The sequence below is a fragment of the Varroa jacobsoni genome, unplaced genomic scaffold (genome assembly GCF_002532875.2).
Source record: "Varroa jacobsoni isolate VJ856 unplaced genomic scaffold, vjacob_1.0 scaffold_1176, whole genome shotgun sequence".
In the NCBI taxonomy this organism is placed as follows: domain Eukaryota; kingdom Metazoa; phylum Arthropoda; class Arachnida; order Mesostigmata; family Varroidae; genus Varroa; species Varroa jacobsoni.
This window is the reverse complement of record NW_019214078.1, coordinates 41,188-66,553: the sequence shown is the minus strand read 5'-3', so window position 1 is coordinate 66,553 and position 25,366 is coordinate 41,188. Positions and strand designations below refer to the sequence as shown.

Genomic DNA, 25,366 nt, shown 5'->3' with positions numbered 1-25,366 from the left:
AACTCATGTATGGCAAAGCGAATATTGACATGGCTGCTCACTCGGTGTATCTTTTCCTCTCGTATTTCCCAGTCGCACCGAAGACACCGAAGAAATTCCCACCAATATTTGTGAATTTTTTCTCCCAGTTTCTAAGGTTCGTTTTGAAGACTCGTCTGGCTTGTTGGGAGCTTAAGGCGATGATGTAGGTTTTCTGACAGCAGCAACATGTCAGTTAGGAGATACGCGATGAGATTTCGAGTCACTATATGTGGTCCCAGCTTCTTTTTGGGGACGCTTCGACATGATTTACTTGTTCACGACTTTCCTCTGCAAGATCTTGCTAAATGATGGATGTTCCGTACGTTGCTGTGAGGTGGAACACGATGAGGGCAAGCGATGAGGCGTTATAATTGCTAATTCGGCCTTCCTGCACATTTCAGCAACATGCGCAGCGAAGGCGGAAAAGAACAATTCCAAGTACGGAAAGCGGCTTACATGAACGAAACGCAACCTGCTAAGCTGTCAGTGGCCGCTCTTCCGTCTCCTATTCTTAACCTCTAAATCAAATTTACGATCAGTTCCAAATACATAACTACGTCGGGAAGCCAAGCTAGAGCTTGTTGCGTTTGAAACATGTTCGACCCGTATACAGTTAAATCGTTTGCATACAAACTGACTTCAGTCGATTTCTTCGACCTTCTTAGTTGATCAGGAAGACTCTTTAGCAAGATGGGCAATAAAAGTGGACCTAATTTCTCTAAGCCAGGCTAGTTGTCTGTGCGAAAGGCATAAGTTCGGCCACTGAACCGTCGATGCTTACTCTGTGTTCCTCTATGGTCGTAGTTAGAAGGCTATCCTTGTCCTTAACCGTCGAATAAGGCTGCCTTAAAGTCGACAAACAGTGGGTATAGCGAATTACGCGGCGTGGCCATTGGGATTCTACACGCTGTTCCTGTGGAACGTTCTCTCCGGATCCCTTAATGTCCCACTGAGATAATATTTACGCTTTTTAAATAGCTGAGCAGTCTCTTAGCCAGCAAGCCAGAGAACAGCTTATAAGAGACACTTTGCTTCAATGTTCCTCGCCATAATGATGACACGCTTGGGTCTTTAGGGATAGCTAACAAAAGAAACATGGTGATCAGTAGATTACTGAGACATGTTGAGCATTGCAGTTCATCGAATATCTTTCTCAAAGTGGCTTTAGCCATTGTGCTTGTTAACAATGAAGTCCATTACGAAATACATATTTTTAAAAATATATCATATTAAATATATAGTGGGCAGCCACAGAAGATTGGCTTCTTAAGCCAAAACTAAAGTAATATTTTTATACCATTATTGTGGAACTTCTGTAGTTTCAGTGACAACTTCCGTAATGAAAAAAAAGTGTAAAAATGATTTTCAGATACCTCTGTTGGGACCAAATGAGCAAATTCTGTATAAATCCAAACAGGTGGCAGGCTTATGGGGCGAAATCCGGGCTATAAAGCGGATGCATTAAATTTTCTTATTCAAGTTCTGCCAGTCTTTATTTTTGTAGCCAAGGATGTATGTAATCCGGTTTTATTATGGTGTGAGAGTGCGCCTTTTCAATTCACTAGTCCCAATCAATTTTTTTTTTCAATGGCCTACTTAGTGTTGTCAGTTACTGATCGCAGAAATTCGAATCGACCGTTTTGCTAGACGGCAGCGACCCATAATGCACGATCCTACCAGATACATCGTATTCACTTCTTTGATGTCCATCCGAGCCTCGCCACAAACTGTCGAGCTTTTCTTCGCTTTCACCATGACGATTGTCCGCACATTATTGTCTAATGTGATTCTGTTTTTCATTACCCGGGTTCAACCGTTTTTAGATGGCCCAATTTCGTTGCAGTTCTGCAGAGTTTTGCAGATGAAAATGCGTTGGATAAACTTTTTGCCGTCAATTCGTATGGCTCCTACCTTAGCCAGTTTTTTTTTTCAAAAGATTTACTGCTTTTCAGTGATGAATCTCTAGTTCCTTGGCGACGTCGTGAAGGAAAGCGATGGAACCAACATCGGGTTACTTTTTCTCATTTGACAAACATTTTTTACGAGCTTGAGCAGCTTTTGGTCACTATCGTAGTAAAACTATAACAAAAAAAAGACATTTTTACGATTTAAGATTCCAAGAACTTTTCAACAACTTCAGCACACCGACTATATCTCTAGCACTAACGTCAATCCGATGCAACTCATAGTACTTGAGATATGTGAATCTACTGCCATCTGGGTAGCGTCAGTCCTTTCTCAACCACCCTATATGACAATTGGCGCTCATATATATATATAAAGCCAACATATTAAGGTATCACCTTAAATCATACCGGAAGACTCAATCAGGTATGTTTCGACTATAGATCTTCCTAAGCAAATTGACTTTAGAGACCACACAGATGTGTATGAGTGCTCAAGAGAAGAACAGTTCAAGGTTACAAATATGTTTACGTATAGACGGGCCCCGTCTGAGGAACGCTGTATGCTGTAAAAGCGTCTAACGGCTAAAAGGTTCCCTCGGCCAGCATCTTCGACATTCTCTATTCTGGTCCCGTTCTTCGTAAAAATTTACGTAGTTTCTAAATACATCATACGGACGCTTTGTACTTAAGCCAAAATGACTTCTGCTTTGCCGAAATGCTGGATGGTGGCTTGCTGTCCTAGTGACTAGGACCATATTAAATGGCACTTAATGAAAATGAAGGAACTTCATTTCATCCTCTGAGAATCAACTATACGATACGTTTTTTTTTTTTCTTACCAAATGAGTTTTGTATGAATACAGGTTACATAGCTCCGGCTTCTACAAACGTTTCCATCTGAAAGGTACTACCACATGTTCGCACCATTCCAAACACTAACCAGAAGGCGTCGAGCAAGAACATACCCCCAATGTCATTAGCCTCATAAAATCTCGTTCCACTTAAAGGGTGATTTACATAGACATTAAGTTTGTACGAAATACGCAAAATAACGAGAACAAAAATGGCAAAAGAAGAGGTAAGCGTTTCATCACGTTCGGACAAAATTAGACGCTTGTTTGATCGCCAGACATCTTTACAAACCGAAACGAATGCAGGAGCAGAATTGCTGCAAGAAACTGGACCAATTACCCGTTGTTTGAATCCGCTTATTGGTTGTGGTTTACTAGCAACAATACGCATAAAGAATGGCGTAGGTCTCCCACTGCGGAACAACGAGAAAAAGATATAGAACGGATATGGAAAATAAGGCCATTTTATATCGAATTTCGATATCCCTTTTAAAGGTGCGTGTGTAGAAAAACAAAGGACTTTTTTCGGAGTCTGTCCACGCTGAACAGATTGGTGGGTAGAGGCTTTCCTTTGGTCTCATTCCGAGCTCATCTAAGTAGAGTAAGTTATTTGATATTGGATAGGCATCAGTCGAACTGTAATCGGAAACTGTCGAAGCTTCAGTTAGGTCCACCCCCAGGCTCGTCGCTGCAATCGTGCCTTAAGCCGGAGCAAGCACACTGAAGACCTGATTCTCGAAAGGCTTAGAAAATTTCGACAGCTTTTTAAATCAAACATCTTACATGTAAAACGAGTATGTCAAAAGCAGTCTGGAATTGAGGGGTTTATTAGCATACATGTAGTGCTCTTACAAGTCTAACATCGAACGGAATAAAGGAAACTTTTAAGCGTCGTTGTTATTTTTACTATCAAAGATATTGAGGGACGTCCTTTTTCATCTAGGGATATTTCAGTACGGAATATATCGTGCGATTTACTAACACACGCGCCTTTTTAAGTTCACTCGATTAAATATTGTCCTCACAATGCTTTGTTTTAGTCAACACTGTAACAGATGTCTATGTGTTTAACAACGATGTAAAACTAAGATGGACGATGCTTATTCGGAAAGATGCCAGAGTGAATAGAATTAAATTGTAAACAGTTTATATGGGTATCCGCCAGAGTCACAAATGGGCGCTGGGATGAAATGAAACGTTTCGGTTCGAACGAACACAAATCAATATATCTTAATCATAACATATAAAATTAGCTAATATCAATTCATTAGCTCTTAAGCTAATTTTTAAACAATTCTAAATTGAGCTTATTATCGAAAAGATACTATCTTATGACGTCAATGAAACTATTGTGCTTTTACTCTATCTAGAGTTACTAAGTATCGCTTAGGGGACCCTCGAGGATATACTACAAATCTGAGTAAAATTTAAAGAACCATTTTGCACCACTTGATGCGCCACGTTTTGTCGCGATAGTCCGCGATAGCAAGGCTCAAAGCGGAGGTAGAAACGTAAACCGAGTCACCATAGTTTAAGATCTGCCCACGACCCTTTTTCACTCCGGCATATAGCACACCTGAAAATTCGTACTCGAAACTCTATGTTGAGACGTTAAGACTTAACTTCGGTTCCTGATGAAACTCAAGTTGGATCTTAACACTGTAATTACTAACGCTAGCTAGGTAAGGTTCAATTACACGATAAAGCATATGTTTCACATGCAAAACCTCGCGTATTAACGTATACATTACGAAAAAATATACACTCTGAGCCTTTATTTAGGTCTACTCACCTAGAGCCAATGTGGTTGGTTTCAGTTCTCTGTACAATTGACCAGTCAGAATATGAAGCCCTGAAAACGAAAACGTTTCATTTACATGTGGATACACCGACAACTATAGCAATAGTGAGCGATTCTAATTGCTACTTTCTATACCGAAATAATATAGGTGATCGAACTCGATTGAAGTAGATTTTGCTTTCTATAAACCTAATCTCCATAGGCTTCACGTAATGAGTTGTCATCGTTGATCTACGGTTTTAAAAATTTGAGGTGTAAAAGTTCCAGCAATTATAGCTCTGAACGTGGAAAAACTTGCACTCACTAGTTAAATAGTTATTGTAAAGTTGAATTTCAATCAAACCTTTGCTGACATTTTGCTATGCATCGCGTCTACTAGAAATCGTTTATCGTAGTGAAGATGTCACTTCGTATGGTACAATAGTGAGTGCATACGATCTATCTGTGTAAGAACGAAGATCAACTATGAGCAAACAGAGGCAATTGCAACGCAATATATTACGCTGGGTTGCCTGTTGCTTGCGTATATAGCATTTTAAGGGTTTGTGCATATGATATTTTGTCGATATCTCTGTTTCTTGTGTTTAGTTCACTTGCCCAGATCGTCGGATAGTTGAAGAGGGCAAAGGTCAGATAATTGAACATTACTTTTATATTGATGTCTACTGAGTGGCTCGAAATACTCCTGTGAAGTGAAGCAACAGTTGTTAATGGCACGTTTCTTTGGTTACCATAGCCTCTTCTAGTAGCAGAAAATCCAAAGATGCATAGGCTCTAACCAATGTCCACCAGTTTATCGCTGTTTACCGGTCTATTATTCCATCGTCAACGGAATTAAACGAAGGAGCCCCTTACTTGCGTGTAAGAAATTCGTCCTGACTTCATTAAAACGTGCCTACGAACTTTTCAACCTTGACCTTTACATTTGAGTTCACATTTGAGTTGGTTCATTATGATTTTCAGCATATGAAAATAGTCTAATTCTAAACTTCACTTACTAGTACGCAAGCCGATTCATAATGATAAACAAAATAGTTAAGATTCTATGAAATGTAGCCTACATATACGTCGACCTGTGCCTCAAGCACTCAAGTATTCCACTATGACATAGAGAAGCACAAATACGCTGCCCATACCTTATAAAGAGCACAGTACCAGCAAGATCAAAGTCGATTCTTAGTAAAGGGTTATTCAGCATTGATCAGGCACTAATGAAAGTTATCCTTCCGATAGTCGTACCTTTGAAGCATTTAGCATAATTCTGTGAGACGGTCGCACGTGTACGGACCTCTCAAACACTAATCGTGCAGACGACAAAACAACGCGTCGTAAATAGCAAATGAAGTCCCATTTTTTGGAACGAATTAAAACAACAACAACAAGGACGGTACTATACCCACTTCTACAGCACCAAACGTTATTTTTCTCTTTTCTTTGCTTAGCCCTTAAGATGCACATATTCATCGACATACAGAACAGATCATAGCTCTCGGAAAGCTCACCTACTTTCTTTTCGCAATATCGGGGTTTCGATACGACCATCGCCTTCTTTTTGCTTGCGGTATCTTTTTCTGTTTTAGAAACAGCAATTTTCACGGTTAACATTTCCCTGTCCTGGCACTTCAAGGGGAACTATCCCTATGCGAGTCAGCGACAACCGGGCAATTTTTGTCTCTCTTTCTTTCATAACGAGAGCCGATCTGTCGCTTTTTGGCGTCAGCAGAGAGAGAATCTGATCCAAATCCGTCTCTCAGTCGACGGCCTCTGATCATCAGTCGCTTTGTTTTACTGCGATACGAGCATCTTCCGGCCATCTGTTTTCCATTCCTCAACAATCAGCTGGAGTGTTCGTGTCCATTTATCACATTTGAGTGAGGCATAATATATAACCTAGTCAAGCAGCAACAGCAGTAACCCCCCACCGGATGTACTAAGAGCAACTAATGTCGATGCATTTTACTCGAAATGATGTCGAAGTTGTTCCACAGCATTAACATGTCTGTTCGAGCCCTAACGGAAGTTTTCTGAGATTACACGAGACCTGTACGTAGTATACGCCCCCGTTAGCATCTCTGCAAGAAGGACATATGGGAGCTAACAGGTTCGTTTTGGTCCTTCTCCGTTACTTCGACCGAGTTAAGCAGAGTATATCGTATAAGACGCTGTTTTATTTCAATTAAAGATATCGATTCTCATCGAACTACTTGCTTCGACTATTTGTCTCGATGTCTATTCAGGCGCTATAGAAGCTGTGTTCAAGTCGATGGTGTCGTGCCCAGATGCTTTGTAGCTATCTTCCACACCTGCCGCCTTCAGCGTGCATCAACGCATACAATGGTGAAATCCATACCCGCTAACATAACATCAATGATCGATTGCCTATCCCCGCAATGGTCAATAGTCCGATTCTGTTTTTTTTTTTAGCAGTATCACATTCTTCCAGGGCCCTTAGCTATATGCCTGCACAGTGGGCAACATATCCGTTTCAGTGTTTCGTTAGCTGGGTCTATGGCCTTACAAGCTGTGCGGCCCGTACTCAATGTACGAGACAAATCTTGTTTCAAACAAACGTAAATGTTTTTCGCCCTACACGTCCTCTTCGCTTAGCTAAAAAAGAGAGTCCTAGAAAAAAGGCGTTTCAGGGAGAAGTGCTGCTAAAGGACATCGCCTTGCTACAAGATCGTTGCCCCCTTGCGAGGTGAGTTACGACGTTAAGGTGAAATCCCTGTTCCACTTTCTCTGTTCGACCTCAGCTTCAGCTTTATCTCATACGGAATCACCACAACGAAGTTGCCCCTATCGCTATCGCGATGTGTTTCACTGACCCCACTAGTAAAACAGGGCGCTCCGGAGTCAAAAGTAGCCGCATTATTTCTATGGCATGCATAACTCACACCTGCGGCCACTCTTGTTCCTTTGCTGCAGTGGCAATAATAGCGACGACGAAGAACAGCATTTAACGGTATTATTGATATTATTGCGTTGCCGTGTTTCTGAGCCTGCTCAGGCAGCCCTTTCTGCTGTTGTTCTCCGATTCTATTACAATCAGTACATGACAATGCGTCACGTTGTTACTCGCACACGAAAACTGGCACGGAAAATTCCTGGGCGTGACGCAGCAGCCGAAAGGTACCTGCTCCTGCGTAGGACGGCTTCTGCGCGTCGAGTTACAGCGAAACAATTTTCATGGACCTATTGCCGCTAACTGATGGCTGGTCCTTGAGACATATCAGCAGATGTCTTTCGAAGTTGAAGCGTAGCGTAACATACAAGGTCCAAAGTGGCCCCCCGCTAGCTCCAGTGTAAGTTGCGCGTGATCGATAACTAGTCACTTTATCATCTGATGCTGATAATATTTCCGATGATAAGGATACTACTAACTGCGTTATATGACGTTTAAATAATGATCGTGGGTACAACATACAACGGTAATTTGACTAATATCGACTTATTTCTCATAAGAAAATTAATAGTACAGTTAATTGTTTGTCACGTCTCTCAAGCAATGAAACCTTTAGGCGAGGGGTGTCATCGCAGCAAATAGTGGATATGACCTTCTCGTCTGGACCCAACGGTTATTCTGTTCCGTCGAAGGCTGCGAACGAGTGGCAGCGGAACGCCAAGCAAACCTGATGCACCGACAACAAAAAGGGATTTATTCCTATAGGCAGAAGGTAAGCATATTAGTGATGAAAACGTGCTAACAGCGGACGATTTCATGTGAGTGACAACCTTATATATACTTCAACAGGTTGTGGCCATAAGGAGGTCGCAGTATGAGGCGCAACACAATTTTCGCTCCTTTTTGCGAATATCATAAAATCATTCGTTTTAATGTGCTCATATCACTGAATTTCTGCACAAACAGTGTACTACAGTTTAATAAAAAATGAAATAATAAGATGCTTTATAACCAGTGACCCTGTAATGGTATTTAATTTGATATACATGAATGTGTGTTTCGCTCACCAATTATCGTTTTTATATCCAATGCATCACAAGCGCAGACATACAAGTACAGTTATAGCGTGCAAAGGAAGCCTCAAATAAAAAGAAGGCCTATCCAGTTGTTATTGTACCAACAATGTGTCTACAATGGCCTACTAGGCTAATGAGGCAATGATTTTGAATTAGAGAATTAGCAATCCGCGAGACCGCATATTTGATCCAAGCCATAAACGAACTTCTCACGTCAAGCCACTGTTAAGCTATAGTGACCTAAAAAGCGTCGCGAAGCGACAAGATCTCTCAATTGACTGTAATAAAACAGCAGTGAAAATACCGCTCTTTTAAGTTAACGTTGTCTCCAAACTTCGTCAACCGTATGTGGTACAGTAACTCTGAAATAATTAATAGCAGCTGTACGCATTAAAAGGTGAAGTCCGATCCAGGTGGGTTGTTCCTTTCTGTCGTCTTTTATATGCGAGCAAGTTAACCTTTATTTAATCTAAGTTAAATATAATAATGAATTCAATAACATAATATCGTTATCAACGACATATATACTGTTATAAAAAGTTCTTCAATATTACTCCGTAAACCCACCATGGGTCCTCTTCACCCTTTTGTCTTGACCTATGACGTTGTTTTGATGTTGCCCACCAGGAAGATATCAAGAGGGTATTTATTAATTTTCTTCACAGTTCCTCGAAGAAACTTATTCATAAAAGAGTCACATGTCTGGACACAATATGCAGGCGGCTGTTTGCGACTAACGTTGAACAAAAGATTTTAAAATAAAATACTCGAAAGCGTCGAGTACTATAGTTTTAGCGACAAACGATTCTCGCGAGGCTCCAAAACGATACTGTAAAATTCCAACACAAAAAAATATACGCATTTTTTTAAGTTATCCCTGTCCTGTCTGCCAAAAATAAAGGTCAAAAAAAAATTTAAAGTAGTAACTAACGCACAGCATGGTTCACACGAAAATTGAATCATTACATTGAGTACTATGTCGAATAGAGACCGGTTTGTCTCCAATTTGTGTTTACCTTCACTTACGAACAGCGACAAACCTCTTCGGTTGTTACAGTCGACAGGAACAAACGCGCGTTAAAAATGTAATTTTACGGAAGACTGTGAGTGAGTGCACTTTGCAAGTTATAGAGCTAAACAATAAATGACTCACGAATGAAACGCCGCCGCAGGGTCTAGCTTACGTCAGGGTTTCAAAGCGAACGTATTGTAAATGTGTGGCTTAAACAAATATTAGTGATAAGGACATGTGTAAAGTTACCATTACATCGATGCTCCTGCTTGCGGTCCTAATAAAACGAACGTTCGAATTATAACTACACGCGAGCCGGCGTGTGTTACAGGAAGTTTGTTACAACGTAGGCTCTACCCATATAAACTTTGAACGTTAAAGGTAAATTGTGGGGTACGGTAAAGCTCAATTTTTTTTCTACTTTTCCACGTGCAATAATTTTTAAATAACATAATAGCTCGATGAAGAACCTCGAAACAAAATTTATTTACAGTAGTACATTGAAGCTTTCTTCAAAGCCGAGGTCTTCTCGTGCATTGTTGTTGATTTCCGAAACACTCCCAGGCCAGGAACATATATCAGAGAGACAAAGTCCTTATTCACTTTATACTTGCGCATATTACCATAACATGTTCGAGGCTTTACGCCAGATGGATGCTGACTGTTTTGTCAGAGCCACTCTACATTATGTAATTCCTAAAACGCCGTTGGCTCAGATCGTTGCAGGTGACAATATATTTACTGTCCCTAAATCTAGTGAATCACCTTAGCGGTTTCCGGTTCTACAACTGCGCGGTTGTAATCAGTTAGGTGCTTTTTCTCGTAGTAGTCGTTTTAATTATTCCTCTGCCTCGTGGCCTTATCTTGCCAAAGGCCTTACATTTGTCTTGTTCCGCTTTTTTGTGCCATTGTTACCATAGGAACTTTTTTGGGACATACATTTAACTTTGCGGTCTGTTTTGTACTCAGTATAGATTTCTCGGATCCATTTAGCTTTACTCATTATTCTGGTCGACAAATTAAAGTCATAACGCTAACTCTGTTCGCTAGGAACCAGGTTCGAAGTATGGAAATTCGAAATATGGAGTCATCTATATAATAGTAATTACATTTTTAAAACAACAGATATAAATAGTGACGCAACCTTTATCTCTCTCGATATATGCTCTAAAGCATCTTCTATGCTAAGTATTTCTGGATTTACATTTGCATACACCATAAATTAACCAGCAAAAGTTTCGATGATAACTGTGCTCCATAAACTGCTAAATAATATAGGATTGTTTCTTTCAGGTCTAATAGCGTGTTGATGTTACAGACCATTTGAGAAAACGTACTTAGGAGAAATCTTAACTAATTTCATGCAAAATCAATGTTCCAGATGGACTTGTTCTTTTGTTTTGGAAAGAAGACCTTACATCTTCTTCTAGCAAAATGACAGGCTTTGTTCCTTAAGAATGGAGGGTAGGTCAACTATTGCACCGTTAGAATCGGAATTGGATGGGCCCTCGTACCTTCCGTCTCACCAATCGCTCACTGACTGCGTGCCTTTATGGTCTTTGTACGGCACTTCCCCAGGTGGATTTTCGTGCCTCGATGATTTGCTCTGTCAGTAGTCTTCTAAACTGGACATCTGGGTTGCCGACGATAGACCTACCTTTCACGGGATGTCCATATTTATGGCACTCTTTATAAACTGCGTACAATGTAGATATGGTATCCGACTGAAAAATTCGTGTTCCGACAAGTAACGGTCTCCTATGCGTATTAAATTGAAGGGTGCAAAAAAATAAGTGGTTAGGAAAGGATGGTTTCGGAAAGAAAGGAAACTAATGGTTTCCATTCTAAAACAGAAAGTCAACCCAGTTGAAGCCAATTACTCGTCTACTCGACTAAAAGTGCAAACGTTTTTTATTAATTCTTAGCCCATATACAACAGACTAGTTTTCTTCTAGATCCAGTTATCGTTGGGTTTAGATCTATACAATATATATATATATATATATATATATATTTGTTGTACATCTAATGATCTGTCTAGCGTTGTACTGTAACTTTCTTTCATATTTTCAGATATAGCCAAATTGGTAAACAGCAACATAAGTATATTTCTAGATAATTTAGCGTAGATTTGTTGGCCCTTCTTTTTCGGCTGATAGACGTGTGAAAGACATGACACAGTGATGCCGGAACCTTTTTTAGTAATACAAGTTTCAAAATTACAGGTCTAGGGAAAATCGAAGCACCAGCTAGAGCGGCTTCAATTTATGGGTCGTACGTGACCTTTTCAGAAGAGCGCCTGACCATAGTCGGACCTTGATACTCTGCTTGTTTAATTATACAAGACTCGCCATAATAAAGCAATTATACTTGCAAGCAAAACGTACAATTTTCGCTCGGCCCACTTAGTAGAATTAGGCACTCGATAGAAAATGTACTATTCGCTGTTATGAAGCGTTGTGGCTGACAAAAGAGAATATATCTACATACGTTAAAGCCGTAGTCTGCTCTGAGTGACAGCAGTCGTTATATAGTTTAAATTCGAAGTTATGCCTAATGTTGCCGGACAATTATATAAGCTCTGATGCTGTTGGCTATGCCTATGACTTTAGTTTGGAATCATACAAAAAGGTAAATGGTTCTTCTAGAGGAATAGGGTGTCGGCTGTCAAGCAAAACATATTTTCAAAAATGAAAAATTCTTAAAAGCCAGATCTGTTTTCACCATAAGTGATAATTGGATCCAATTAGGGTGAGGTTGGAATACTCGGCGTTTGTACAGCGGTGCGGCACTGCAGTGGAGAGATCATTATTTGATGAACGTATTCCCATATGTTAATCAGCTAAGTGACCTAAACGACCACAGTCGACGAATAGAAGAAACTGTCATATACCATAATTTGTCGGTCAACGACAGCTCCACTTAATAAGACCGTCAGCATAAGCGGAATTCATCTTAGCGATGTTGGTGAAGGTTTTTTTAGGCTTTGTCTTGAGGGCCTTCAATAAGTCGCTTTATAGGGCTACACGTTAATGTCTTGAGTTTGTTTTGGTGCGATAATTAGTCGCATCCGGTTATTTACCATTCGTGATGCGCCCTAATTAGTAATCCTCAATGATATTCAGTCCGGCATCATTGAACCAAGATCTTATATGTTAGGTGTCCTTGTAGAAGCACGCTTTCGTTCAAAGAAAAAATCAATAACGAACGACGCTTATCTCTATTAATTCAGACTCAAACCGCATATTTTAAACGTTTGGTAGATGATGTTCTGTAAAACTTTACTCGCAAAAATTTAACGCTTTTCCCTTCGAGAAATTTAAATGAAGGAGACGTAGAGCAAGCTAATGTTTTACTGGCTGGGATGCAATGAAATGGATCGATTATCTATAATGCTGACTGTTAAATTAGTTCGCAGATTATATTAACGGTAGCCCGCGCTACTGGCTTTTAAAGCAACCGTCGTTCAGGCCTCGATTGAAAAGAGCTGGCAGTTTCAAATTGTCGCGGCGATACTGAATCTTTTCATGGCCGGGCTTGAAGTGGTCAAAGGGAACCGCCTAACCCAAACGTTCTTTACGCGAAACGTGGCAACCCCGTACTGCCGCCTGCTTTGTTGTTGTTGTTGTTGTCGTTGTTGTTGTTGTCAGTAATGAATGCTACTGAATGGTTGGTTTAAAAATAAAACTATGCAGGGCTAAAAGAAGAGTCTTCCATTAGTTCGTTGCTATAGTAACGTATATATGAATAGTTAGAAGGGCAGTAACAGGACCTTGGAATTTAACGAAAACGTTGATTCTATAAGGTAACATTGGATAAATGTTAACCAAATTAGTAAAAGTGATAAGAGATAAGAACACTGTCATAGCAACTACGTTAGCATGGGCCCAGGATTGTTTCTTTACTCTACGAACCTGCAGTATGTATTGTACGTTGATAACCGATGATTATCTAACGAATTCGGGTACCGACAAATATTGACCCATTTGAGTTTTAAGTCCACATTTTATACAATCGATTGTTTCCAACAAAGATGTAATTTCCAAACTTGAAATACAAAAGGCACTACAATCCGCAATGTCATCCTAGTACTGATTGCCTGCAAAGCTTCTGTTAGGATTATTGCTTAACGCCGAATTGCATACGTAACCGCTTGCCGAATGCCGACCAATTGTAAGCAATGGCCTTATCCTATTTAGCGTCCCATGGCCATCGCGGCTGTCTCATACAGGGTGGAAGCGGCTGATCGGTGGCAGTTGTAAGTGGGTCACGTGATTCAACCTGAATTTAATAATTTTATTGTGTTTAAGCATCTCTGATTGCCGCGAGATCATTAGAAATTGTATCACTTATTGCTAATTCCACTTAATCCTGGCCCGCCGTCTATTCCACCTCCCTATCCTAGAGACTACAGAAGATGAAAGTGAAATCGAGAAAAGTCAAAGAGAATGAAGCCCTAAACCGGCCGCTTGCAATGTCGCCTATGAATGGCGCCAGCGTGCCTGGGTATCTGTCCTACTTCGAGACACTTCGGCATATTCAGTCATACGATCTTGATTACCCGCTGTCGTCCATCCGAAGAGGACTACTTGTTAGCGGTCACTTAATTGCTTCAGATTGCAACCTCTTAAGTTCTCTTTGACGGTTATATTGCTGTTCAAGCGTTCGGTAGGAAGTTTAATAATGTTCCGTTTAAACGTGTGTGAAAAAATATATTTTACGAGATTACGTGGCTATGCGTACATTTCGTTACTAATATTTTTCGTTTTTTACATATGGCACTTGCGCTACTAGGCCACTAGTTTGCGCGAGTGTTTTCAAGTTTAGCAGACACATTACCTTAGACCTAACCAGCTCAAACCAAGTGTTACACATTGTTCAGTGGCCGATAATGGACCAAACAGTAAGCTAAATACAAGAGATTCAATTATAATAACAAAGGACAATAGGATTACGACTTTGGAAGTATTCCCTGCTAAGTCTACAGATCTACCCGAAGGTTTCTATGAAGTAATTGATAACAAGTTTCAGTTCATTGTAAATCAGTTCATTCTGTAATATTTGGTGTTCGTTTCAATCAGAAACAAATATTTTGCCTATATCTCTATAGTAAATAATTGTTTCATTGTTCTAAAGATTGTTTGTCTGCCCTTCATAACATCTGTAGCAGCATTAGCTCTCTACATAGAATTACGCAACAATTAAACTTCACAAGTATTTATTCCTGGTTTCGAAACTAGCATCAGTTAGAGATCGCTATATGGTCGTTTTGTTCGGTACGATTTCAGATCCCGTGAAGGACAAATACCTAAGCATAGGTCGGGCTTTGGAAGTGAAACGTCGATACCTTGTTTGGAGCTTCATACCGTTATTAGTGAGCGAGTTTTGTTGACGGCGGCTAGAGATAGTGGGTGTGATTCAGTCGTGAGGGGTCCTGTTCCAGTTCTGCAGGACACATGCGGACGAATGTAGTCTATTAAACATTAACATACGGGTTGACAAAATCCGTTATTAATATTTTCATGCTTTTCCATACTTTTGGAAAGCACGTACATAGTTCGTGTCTCTACTGGTGCTGAACAACAATCGCCATAACTTCATTCGCGATACAGATATATAAATTGCCCGTTAACACTAGGAAACAGAAGGCGAGGACAAAAACGAGCGCCTTTGCTGATGTTTCCAAGCGCACGGAACTCGACGGAGACTTCATATACTTTAAACATCTCATGTGGTAGATACAGTTTTGAGGGCAAAAGAGGACCAGTCGTGTTAAAATTAACTGAATTCGCATACTTGATAGCGGGTCCGGTGACGCTCCAGTCAACACAAGCTGTCTGTAACTTCTTTAGAGCCAACTTCCAGCAAAAACGTCTGAGACCTGAATGTTTGTGCCGTTTGCCTTCACCAATAGCCCACTACTGCCGAATCATTTAGAATGTGCCTGATCAGGTAACCGTAAGTACGTCTAACGATCGTATTCGTATAAGGGAAGTGGTGTGAAAAGCGTAGATCTATTGTTTAGCTCATCTGCAGGATCGCATCATGTATCAATTGGTGTGAGCCATAGAAAAAGGTGCACCCACCTCCCTAACCGGCATCCGAAGCATTAAGATGCAATGAGAGGGGATCGCTCAGAACTAATCAATTTTCCTTGCCATATAACTGGCCTAACGTTATAAACACATTATAAGCATTGTTGGTATCAAGTATAAAGACAGCTCTCAATCAAAGTAGATCGTGCCGTGAAGATATTGATTGATATAAGAAGAACTTGTATCCCAAACGTATTATGATAAAGCTTCAATTCATATTCAATGATACCTCGATTAATAAACGTTGGGTGCAAAAACTCCTAAACAGATAATACAACTCTGTCAAGATGTTTCACTGATCTAGAGCGGCAGTTCTAATAATAATAATAATGCTTTTCAACGAACATACGGTGAAGTATGTCCATTAAGGCGTCCAAGTGATACATTAAACGGTGGCCTTAAAAAAGAACTTTAATTACTATGCCTTGTTTACAAAATGCTCGGATGTACTTCACTCAAAAGTCCTACAAAGTTAAGTACTACAATATTTAATTACACATCAAGCGATCTGTATCGGTCATAGAAGGTCAGACTCAAAAGCAGCGCTAATCTAATGCAGATTAATGCAGCCGGCAGACGAATTCTTCTTTGAGGTAGCTGATTGCTATAAACTAATTATCGACTACCCAAAAATAATATGTAGGACTTAATCCATGGCCTTGTTTTTCCTTTGTGCCTTTGCAAAGGCATTTTTCTGGACGCTGATGGGACAATGTTCGTTCCTTCGTAATATATTGTTGCATCTAATATGTCATTTTCTTTAGATGTTACGAACTGTTATATATTCTCATCAATGCTAAACGGTCCTTTGTTGTAGATAAAGGGGTAAAGTGGTGTTACTAAATTGGCTACTAAAAAGGGTAGATCCTTAACTGAAGTCATTAGGGGCACTGCCACACATGTGGACACGTCCCACTGCTTAATGTGCCGATTGGGAAACTATCAAAACCGGTATATGGTATTCTCGCTATACGAAATTTCAATATTGTAAAATTTTAAGGCATAATCGTACTACACAACGGCAAGGCTATAAAGCGTTGTATTCCCTTACAACTCTGTTGGCTGTCTCAACGGCATAAAATAGCGAGCGTATTGTACCGCCGTATGTTTTCCTACGCTCAATAATGCCATGACTTCTTCTGGAATTCAATTTTCTAAACTAAGGAAAAAAGCGTAACTGTTCAGATGCAAAACATGGCCTCGTAGACATTGCCATATAATTGCGTCTCACTCGATCGCGATGATTTTTCTCGACGTCGATATTTTTTCTTAGAACGAAATGTAAAAAAGCTGATTTTTTTTATTTCGATTCTCCGTTTTAAAATAACAGAAATGATGTTCGTTTTATACTCTTGATGTTTTTCTGTATCTCTATTCCCTACAGGATGCACGACAGATTTTGTTCATTCAAATGTGTAAGCCAGATCGGCAGGTTGAAGTTACAGAACTACCTTTTTTATCCCTTTTAGTTTCAGCACTGATGTTGCAGTATCATCCTTTTGAGACAACAATATAGGGATGATGACCTCTTAATTTCGTTCGATTCTGAAATGATTCTTTTCATAAGGCGGAATGTCAAATTCTCCCAAAGATTCGTGCCTCTTCATTCGTCACATTCAACACTTTTAACATGACAAAAAAATTTTTGTTTATTATTCACGGAATAAAATTGTTTGCCGACCTTCAGTGGCCGTTTATTTTCACTATGTGATCTTTGCACTCACATTGTCATCGCGCCTATTACCGACGTAGACTTTCATTGTAGCTTTAGCGTGTAACCTATGGCGTCGTATCGCTTATATCATCTACGAAGTTATAAATTACAATTTATAGCGGAAAGTGAGCACTGGGCATCCAGCTATCGCAGTGGCGAAGGCCTTAGCTGTGTCAACGCATTGAAATTTGGCATTACAAGTTCCTCATAACGTATTTTTTTAGGTTTCTGATTGCTATATTAAAGCTTGGCTGTCGAAACTTCGGCATGATGGGGATTGAAATTAAAATACACTAGGTTTGCAGTAACGTCAATCACAAGTGCGCAAAGATAGGTTTCAAATTGGGCCAAAGCAAAATTTTTGATTAGGAGAAACCAAAACTTTTTACCGGTTTAAGTGTGAACCCGCGAGAGCAGTTGAGTATGAAATCTGACTTACTAAGTTCAAACCTTTTGTAGCATTTTCTGGTATTTGGATGGTAACTTGTTTACTCCGCTACAGTAGAGTCTAAGGTATGAGGGCCTATAAAGTTTCATGCTGGGACTTTTCTATGAAATTGTCAAGGCTTTGAAAAAGATCATAACCTGTGAAGGCAATGTCCGACGAGCGTGATAATTGACTATTTTTTTATTTTTATTGACAGTTTTAGTATAAGGTCGAGCACTGTTGTGCAATAGAAGCGGTTTCCTCTGTTCATTAGTCCTGCCTGCTTAATGTGATTCCTTCCAACTGTTGACAATACACTTCAGCCATAATCGGTGATATAGGACTCATGAAGTTGTAGCAGATAACACCTACATTAGATCATTTAAGAGACACGCTAAGCAGCTGCAAGTGTATATTTGCTTTCAGGTGACGTCCTGCCTTGTTTAGCTGCATCCATCAACTGACGTGACTGCCTGTAATTATCATAAAGGATTCACTTTAGCGACAGGTCGTAATTCGGTGCCACGGAACGGGCAACATAAGAGTAAAGAGAAGCAAGCGTTTCTGTCTTTGATCCTTGTTTAAATTATGGCAGTATCTACTTGCCCGTTTTTTTACGTTATCAATTTGACCGAGCTAAACCGGCATGCTATTTGGACAAACACCAAACCTGAGTACTAACGCCCGTCAACTTGTGGAAACAAATGGGTTGACTTACAGGATAGGCCTCAATTTTTCGTTATCTGCCTTTGTAAGGGGTTTTCCAAAACTCATGTTTGTGTTCAAAATTTTTCGACTCAATAGCTCGCGGTGTTTCCAACTTCATAGCAAACTTCATAGTACACGAGGTGTATTTGGCGAGCTACCTCCACCGCTGTAATTCTAAAATGAAATTTATATTTAAAAATAGATCGATTTTTAACTTTCATGCCTTAAGGCAACTGTTTCTTAAAAACCCAAGTTACCATAACGAGGTAAACAAACTCAGATTTCAAAGGCTACATCTACGCCTCGAATACGAAAATGCTGCATTGAATTTATAAAACAGTACGATCAATCTTCGTCATGTTTCATACATACGAATCACTAAATCTCTCGACATTATGTACATTTATAGCTTATATCGTCTAGAAGGTAAATAGAAGGTATCCAGGTATTAAAAACCGTAATATTGCAGTTAGCTAACATAAACACGCATACATTCGAATGGACAAACCAAAGAGCGTCATCCTCGAAGCGGAAAAGCGACGCAGGTTTCCATCTGTCGACGGTCACAACATCTTTTCACGTTTCCATCTAATATTTCTAGAATGGATACGACCATACCCATATACCTATACACACCGTAAACTTTAAATTGTAGAATAATAGCCACGAACTGTTATATTACCCTACACCAAAGAGGTGTCCATGAGCAATCTCCATACATGTACATTAGTTGTTTCTTTCTGGCTGAGAATATCTTCGTCGCACTCTGTTTGCAATTTGCTTCCACCACCTGCTAAATTTGTTTTTCCCAAAAAGTTGTCACCATACAATTGCAAACCCGCATATTATGCCTGTGGTCTCTTGGTGCGCCTATGAGTACTACGGATGTAGCGTATGTAGGAGGCCAATGAGTCGAAATGTCGACAGGTCCGTACGATAGTCGCAACGAATAAGAACATGACAAGGGAAGCGGCTTGGCCCTCTTCACCAGTTCTTTTGCAGTAAAAACGCCTTTGCCCGTCCCAGAAAGGGAAATCAAAGAAACATCTAAGAAAAGGTAAGGAAAAAAGCGTCTGGGTCTCAATCAGCAAATTTCGCTGCCTCCATCCTAAAAGGGAAATGGTCGTTCGTCTATTCGATGCAGCGCTAAATGACTCTCGTCATTTTGTATGATTTTGCTCTCCGGCTGAAACATATTTGCTAAGGGCTGCTGCCTCGCAGGTGGATTGAATGTTTACCCCAACATCAGATGAAATAAATGGCGGCCTGTTTCGTTAAGCGCAAACTGCATTTTAAAGATTCACTTGCTACTGCAGCGTTGTAGGCACGCCTTAAAAAGAAAGAATCATAACTAAGCGACTTTTTTCTGCTCACCTGCCGCCCGCTTGACGCTCCAGAGGTAAGGACAGATGACGGTGGAAAAAGAAGAGGTAGTCTGTCGAGTCACGTAATGAAACTAGTCTGGTCTGCTACTACAGCAGAGTGATGTACCGCTGATTACAATGTCACCGCCCACTCATGCCGGTCGACGCTGGACTATCGCAATGCGTGGGCTGAAGTAGGGACAAAGAACAAGAGAAAGGGAGGAAAAAAGACTGCGCAGGGCGTGAGTACTGTTCAGAGCCAGTTCAGCCACGTCGCTACATCGTATAAGCTAGACGCGAATGATACAGGGGTTTTGCTGTTCTGACTGACGGGGATACCAAGCGCTGTTGACGCAACGGTGAATTTATACAACTATTCTTGCCATTGCGTGTGCAAAGGTTACCATAACAGTCGGAACGTCGTTAGCGCCTTCAGACGTCTATAGCTCACTTCTTTAGTCGCTACCCAGCTTTACGTCAAAGATATGAAGTGCTCATGAGAGTTCGCAGAAGTAAAAGAGCCAATTTGATGCACGTGGTATGATCGATGCGATGTGATGCGTTGCACGTATGTATCTAGCACCGAAAAGTATACCAGCAGCGTCATCCCTGGCAGCAGCACGACCCAGGATGAGTACACTAGCAGTGGTAGTAAAAGCAGTAGATACAAAAATGCTAGCGGACGACTACGCACCCCATCTGGGTACTGCACGGATGAAGGCAATGGCTTACCAATATATGATACGTATATACATATACACAGAGAGAGATATGAGGAAACTCTGTCAGACCAAGCCTAATGCCGTTAGTTAGAAAACAAACTACTAAGCACGAGTATTCGACTTAAGACACGATCTACGTACTGCCACGCCCATCGTCGCAACACGTAGGTCGTGTAAAAAGTCCAAATGTACCTACCCCTCCCTTGACATATATACACACAGACAATAGAGGTCGACCTATTTTTTTTTTCTGCACGCTAGATATAGATGAGTGACGGCAGCCATCCTTGCACAAAACTGTAGAATATATGCTGTGTGGCACAAAAGAAACGGAATGCGTGACAGATGTTGAGGGCATATATTATAACCGTTAAACTTGCCCTAGATTCAATGCAGGGATTGTTTGAGTTGTAGCTATGGAGCCCAGCATGAGTGCTTGGTCCACAAAAGTTGTTAATTTTATTCTACAGTGGTAATTTTCATTTCGGTGTTATACATGTGTTTAATCCGTCATTTCACCATTTGAAACGGTGATATCGCTCCAGGTTGTTGGAAAACCTTGATCTAGCCTGATGTATATTGATCGACTACGTAGCATAAACGGCTCGTAAAGTATGTGCATATCCCAACTGTCGATCAATTTATATGCACGTGGAAAGTGTCTCCGATACTTTTATAGGGTACCTCAATATGGCGGGAATAAACAAGCGACCGACCTAGTGTTATATTGCATTAGAGTTCACGTAAATATACATAAGCTTATCGTCATATCTTTGGGCCAGCGAAAAGCATTGCCGATCTCGAGTTAGCCCCTTATGACTCTGGCACTCCTAATTCGATTGGATACGCCTGGGGGAATTGGTTGGTCGTTTGACTTCACGACTATCGGATTGATGCTCCCATAGAATGTATCAGGCTGTACAGGCGATACTTCGCAATTGAGCACCTGTAATCTTTTTGAGCGTGCTGGTGTCAGAAGGCGGATAGGTCGACGTTGACTGAAGTTAATCGATTAATTATTCTAGACAAGCCAGATAAGACCCGATTAGTTCGTTTTTTAAAGCGCATGATGGCAGACTAGAAGCAACCACACATACTTACCATAATACCCTGCCTTGTTGAATACCAGCAAGACCGCTTAAGGACTGCCGTGCTTTTCCCGTACATATGGCCAACGTTGTGTGCTCGGGCCGTCAGCCTACAAAGGTAACACTATGGGAATCTAATTCATCTAGATCGACATTTAGAAGAAAATCTAACAATCTTGCGAGTTTACACATTTTAGAACTTTAGAAACAAGAGAATCTGTGTCGTTCGTTCACATGGCCGTCATAAAGGAGTTCCGAGGCGACATAAAATAAACATAGGAATGACAATACTAAGATTATATTTAGAGAAAGTATAAACCTTGCTCTGACTCATGCGTCTAGACACGGAAAGAACTTAAAGGATAATTTCGAAAATTTTTTTATTGCCATACCTATCGTATAACAGGTGTTACCGCATAAAATGGAAATGACTCAATTTCAGAGCCCAGAGCTGAATGATACTTAGTTATTTAAGCTACAAGGTTTTATTAACGCGTTTCCGTATGATCCGGAGGTATCTGTTTTAAGATGCGAGACTTTCACCGCACACATACCTTCATTATTACATACAACGCAAACTCGACTCGTACATTTATAAAAAAAAGAAGGAACCTGTATGAGATCCCGCCTTTGGAAGTTGTCCTGTTTTAAAACAATGCCCAAGGTGTTATCTTCTACCAGGGAGGCGGACACACAATTTCAAAGGTAGGTGAACAACTATGCTAGGAACAGCTGCGAAACGGATACGTGTTCATCCTGAACGAACCTGATAGTAAAATGTCCTAAGGAAACCTGCTTTTAAAAATAGATACTGATCATAGCCATGTCTTCTGTCGTCTTGACCTTGCTTTAATTCCTTCTCAGCTTTCTTGCCACTGGCATTTCACATGCCATGCATTGTCTGGTATTATTAATTCATGTATTCGAGTGCCAACAGTATATATACTTTTTGATACTACGTTTACATAACACGAAGGTTACTAACGCCACGCAAAGCAGATTGATTAAAGATATGCGGGATACCGTGTTATATAATTCCGGCCTTTGCTTACTCCGTTGCCCACATATTAGGACCCGTTTTCTAGAGTAAGCTACATCGGTCGCGTGGGTTAATTGACCCTGGTTGATCAGCGTTTAAAAAGTAGGATACTTGATACAAAAGGAGAAAGGCATCGAGGCAAATAATCTGCTGCGATCGTAGAAACACAGGGAAGTCTCACTCAAGTAAACGCCATTCGCTGTCAAGGGTAACTATCGTTGAAAAACGCTATCAGCTATTTTTAGCACATTCGGAACGCGGTTTGTTAGTGTCTTACGCCGGTTGCTATTTTCAACCTCAGTTATCTTTAAAAAAATCCATTAGTTTGTTGGTGCCTTCAGCAATTTCTTTTCTTCCTGTCCTATCAAAACTGATCTCCCAAGGACTCGAAGTCTTCTAACTAGCGTGATCAGTTACATCTTTTTGCCCCACGGCAACGAGAACCCTGCTGGCCACATTAGCTGCTCTAGTATTATTCGATTTGCTGTACTGCTGCTGCTTTCGCCCTCACTTCCGCCTTCGCCACTACTGTTGCTACGAGCACTATTTTTACCTGCCATCTGTCCCCTGTGAGCGTCAACTGTTTACATTTACTTCCATTAACCTTCCGCTTTGTTTTCTCCCCATTATACCTAACCAGTTTTTCAGACAATTCTTTTTTTCTTGTAATAAGGAGAAATAGGAACAGGCCTGATACGGGCGTCTAATAGGCGCTTACAAAGGATGCCTTCCTCATGTACCTCCATTACAATAGGACTACAACTTTGGCTTAATGAAGACGTCCTTTATCGGAGAGGACAGACGGAGCATCGGTTATGGAAAGCTTTAGGAATATCTTTTTTTGGCCAAGCACATGCAACCTTCAGAACGAAGCAGTGCACTTGATTATTGCTTTGTCAGTTGAGTATATTCACTAGCATAGAAGAAAGCTAATAGTAATTAGAAATAAAACACTAGTGCTTATCGTAATTCCAGGTACAATTATAACCTTCAATAGAGCTTGCGTATCTCAGTGCTTGCCAATCGATTTCTCTGAACGTTCAAGACTAACGATCGCTTACCCTTGTAAAGAATAAACAAATTTTCAAAAAAAAAAATTATAAGAGAGACTTAGGGGTAGTAAAATTGCCTTCATTGCGGTCTGGCTTATGTTTTTTGCCGTAGTTTGGACAAGCGGATACATTCAGACGGATCCGTCCTAGAATAACCAGTATGGTCAGAGGAATGAGATGGACTCGAATGCTACACTGAGACGGAATTTTAGCAAAACAGTAAAAAAAAAAAAAATGTCCCCTAACGCAGCTCAAAGAACAAAGTTACTTTAGTGAACCTGGTGAAAGGTAAATTAAAGCAAAACCCAAAATCATGACATTCGACCTTTTATGGACAAAGCCACAAACATAGAAATTGCTTCCGATTATGTGTTACCACGGGAATTCAACTGCATTGTTTGGCTTTACAGTAAGAAGTAGGCAGAGATTAGAAGCAATATCGGTTCAGCTCTTGTGTAAATTCAGATTAAGTAAACGTTTCAGAGCGATAATGAATGTAATTAAGCAGATAAAATTATTATAATCATTCTAAATAGAGAATAAAGAGAGAGACAATAAGTATTGACGCTTTTTCTAGCTAGATGGTTATAAGGTCGAATAATTCAGGTCATATGAATGGCATCGGGCCGTGAAGGGCGATACTTAGCGGTACTAAAATTGATACATTATTGGAACGTCTTTAGTCAGACTCAAGGTAAAGAGGTTCGAAGATGAAGTACACTTCTGCAAAAAAATGCTTACATCTTTAATACAATAAATGCATTTATCCTGATAAGTTCGTAAAAATGAGCACGGGTTATGTTCAAGGTGGGTTATTGGGGAAAACGGCCTAACGACGATTCTCTCGACTCTGTTTTGAAACAAAGTTCCGCGTGAAACCTGCTCCTCATAGTAGCCGACAAAAAAATTCACCAAAAGCTCGTAAAGTTGTCGCGACAGTTTACGTATGAGTAGCCATTACACCGACAGGGAGCTGATCACCCACCACTAAACAGTTTTAAGTTATCTGAAGGAAAACGTTGAATGTTTGTGTACCACAAAAATTGATGCAACATATTATCATCTGCGAAGCTTTTCCGAAGGGCAACGAAGTGAAATTATTCCGATTACACATCGTAAAATGTCGATCACAAACTACGTAGTTAAGAAAAAAAAAAAAAAATGTGCTCCACAATCCATGGCGAAGTCCGGACTGACGCCAAAGAAGGCGGCACTTTACGCTTAGTGGAGTTGGTAAGGAATCGTACATTATGAAAGGCTGCCATCTAGCAAAACAGTTGATTCCGACCTTTACAATGAACAACAAAGAAGACTGCAAAAATCGACTAGAACTAGTGGAGAGGTAGGGCGGACAATGCCAAGCTACATACATCGTTAGTCAAGGGTAGTTAGCATCAATAAGGCGCTTGAGTACCCGTTCTCATTTTTAAAGTATCTGTTCTTTCCGAGCGGTAGAGCCTATTTAAAAGTCTCTATACTGATATAGTACTAATGATACGCTGGGACGAAACGAGACCATTTTCTAAATGCACTGTTGGACTGAGACGACGCCTTTCTGGACCTATAAATAGATACTTCGACATTTAT

The 25,366-nt window shown here is 40.4% G+C and overlaps 1 protein-coding gene across 2 annotated transcripts in view; it reads right to left on the bottom strand.

Annotated features, from left to right (window-relative positions):
- LOC111267364 (uncharacterized) overlaps window positions 1–25,366 on the bottom strand; it is a 49,838-nt gene that overhangs the window by 3,983 nt on the left and 20,489 nt on the right. Inside the window, exon 5 of one of the 2 annotated variants that reach the window (XM_086971291.1) lies at window positions 4,572–4,631. In XM_086971291.1, the coding sequence (XP_086827417.1) occupies window positions 4,572–4,631 (60 nt within the window). Of the gene's footprint in view, window positions 1–4,571; window positions 4,632–16,949; window positions 18,280–25,366 lie in introns of those variants that run through there. The other variant, XR_015313769.1, reaches the window with a different exon arrangement.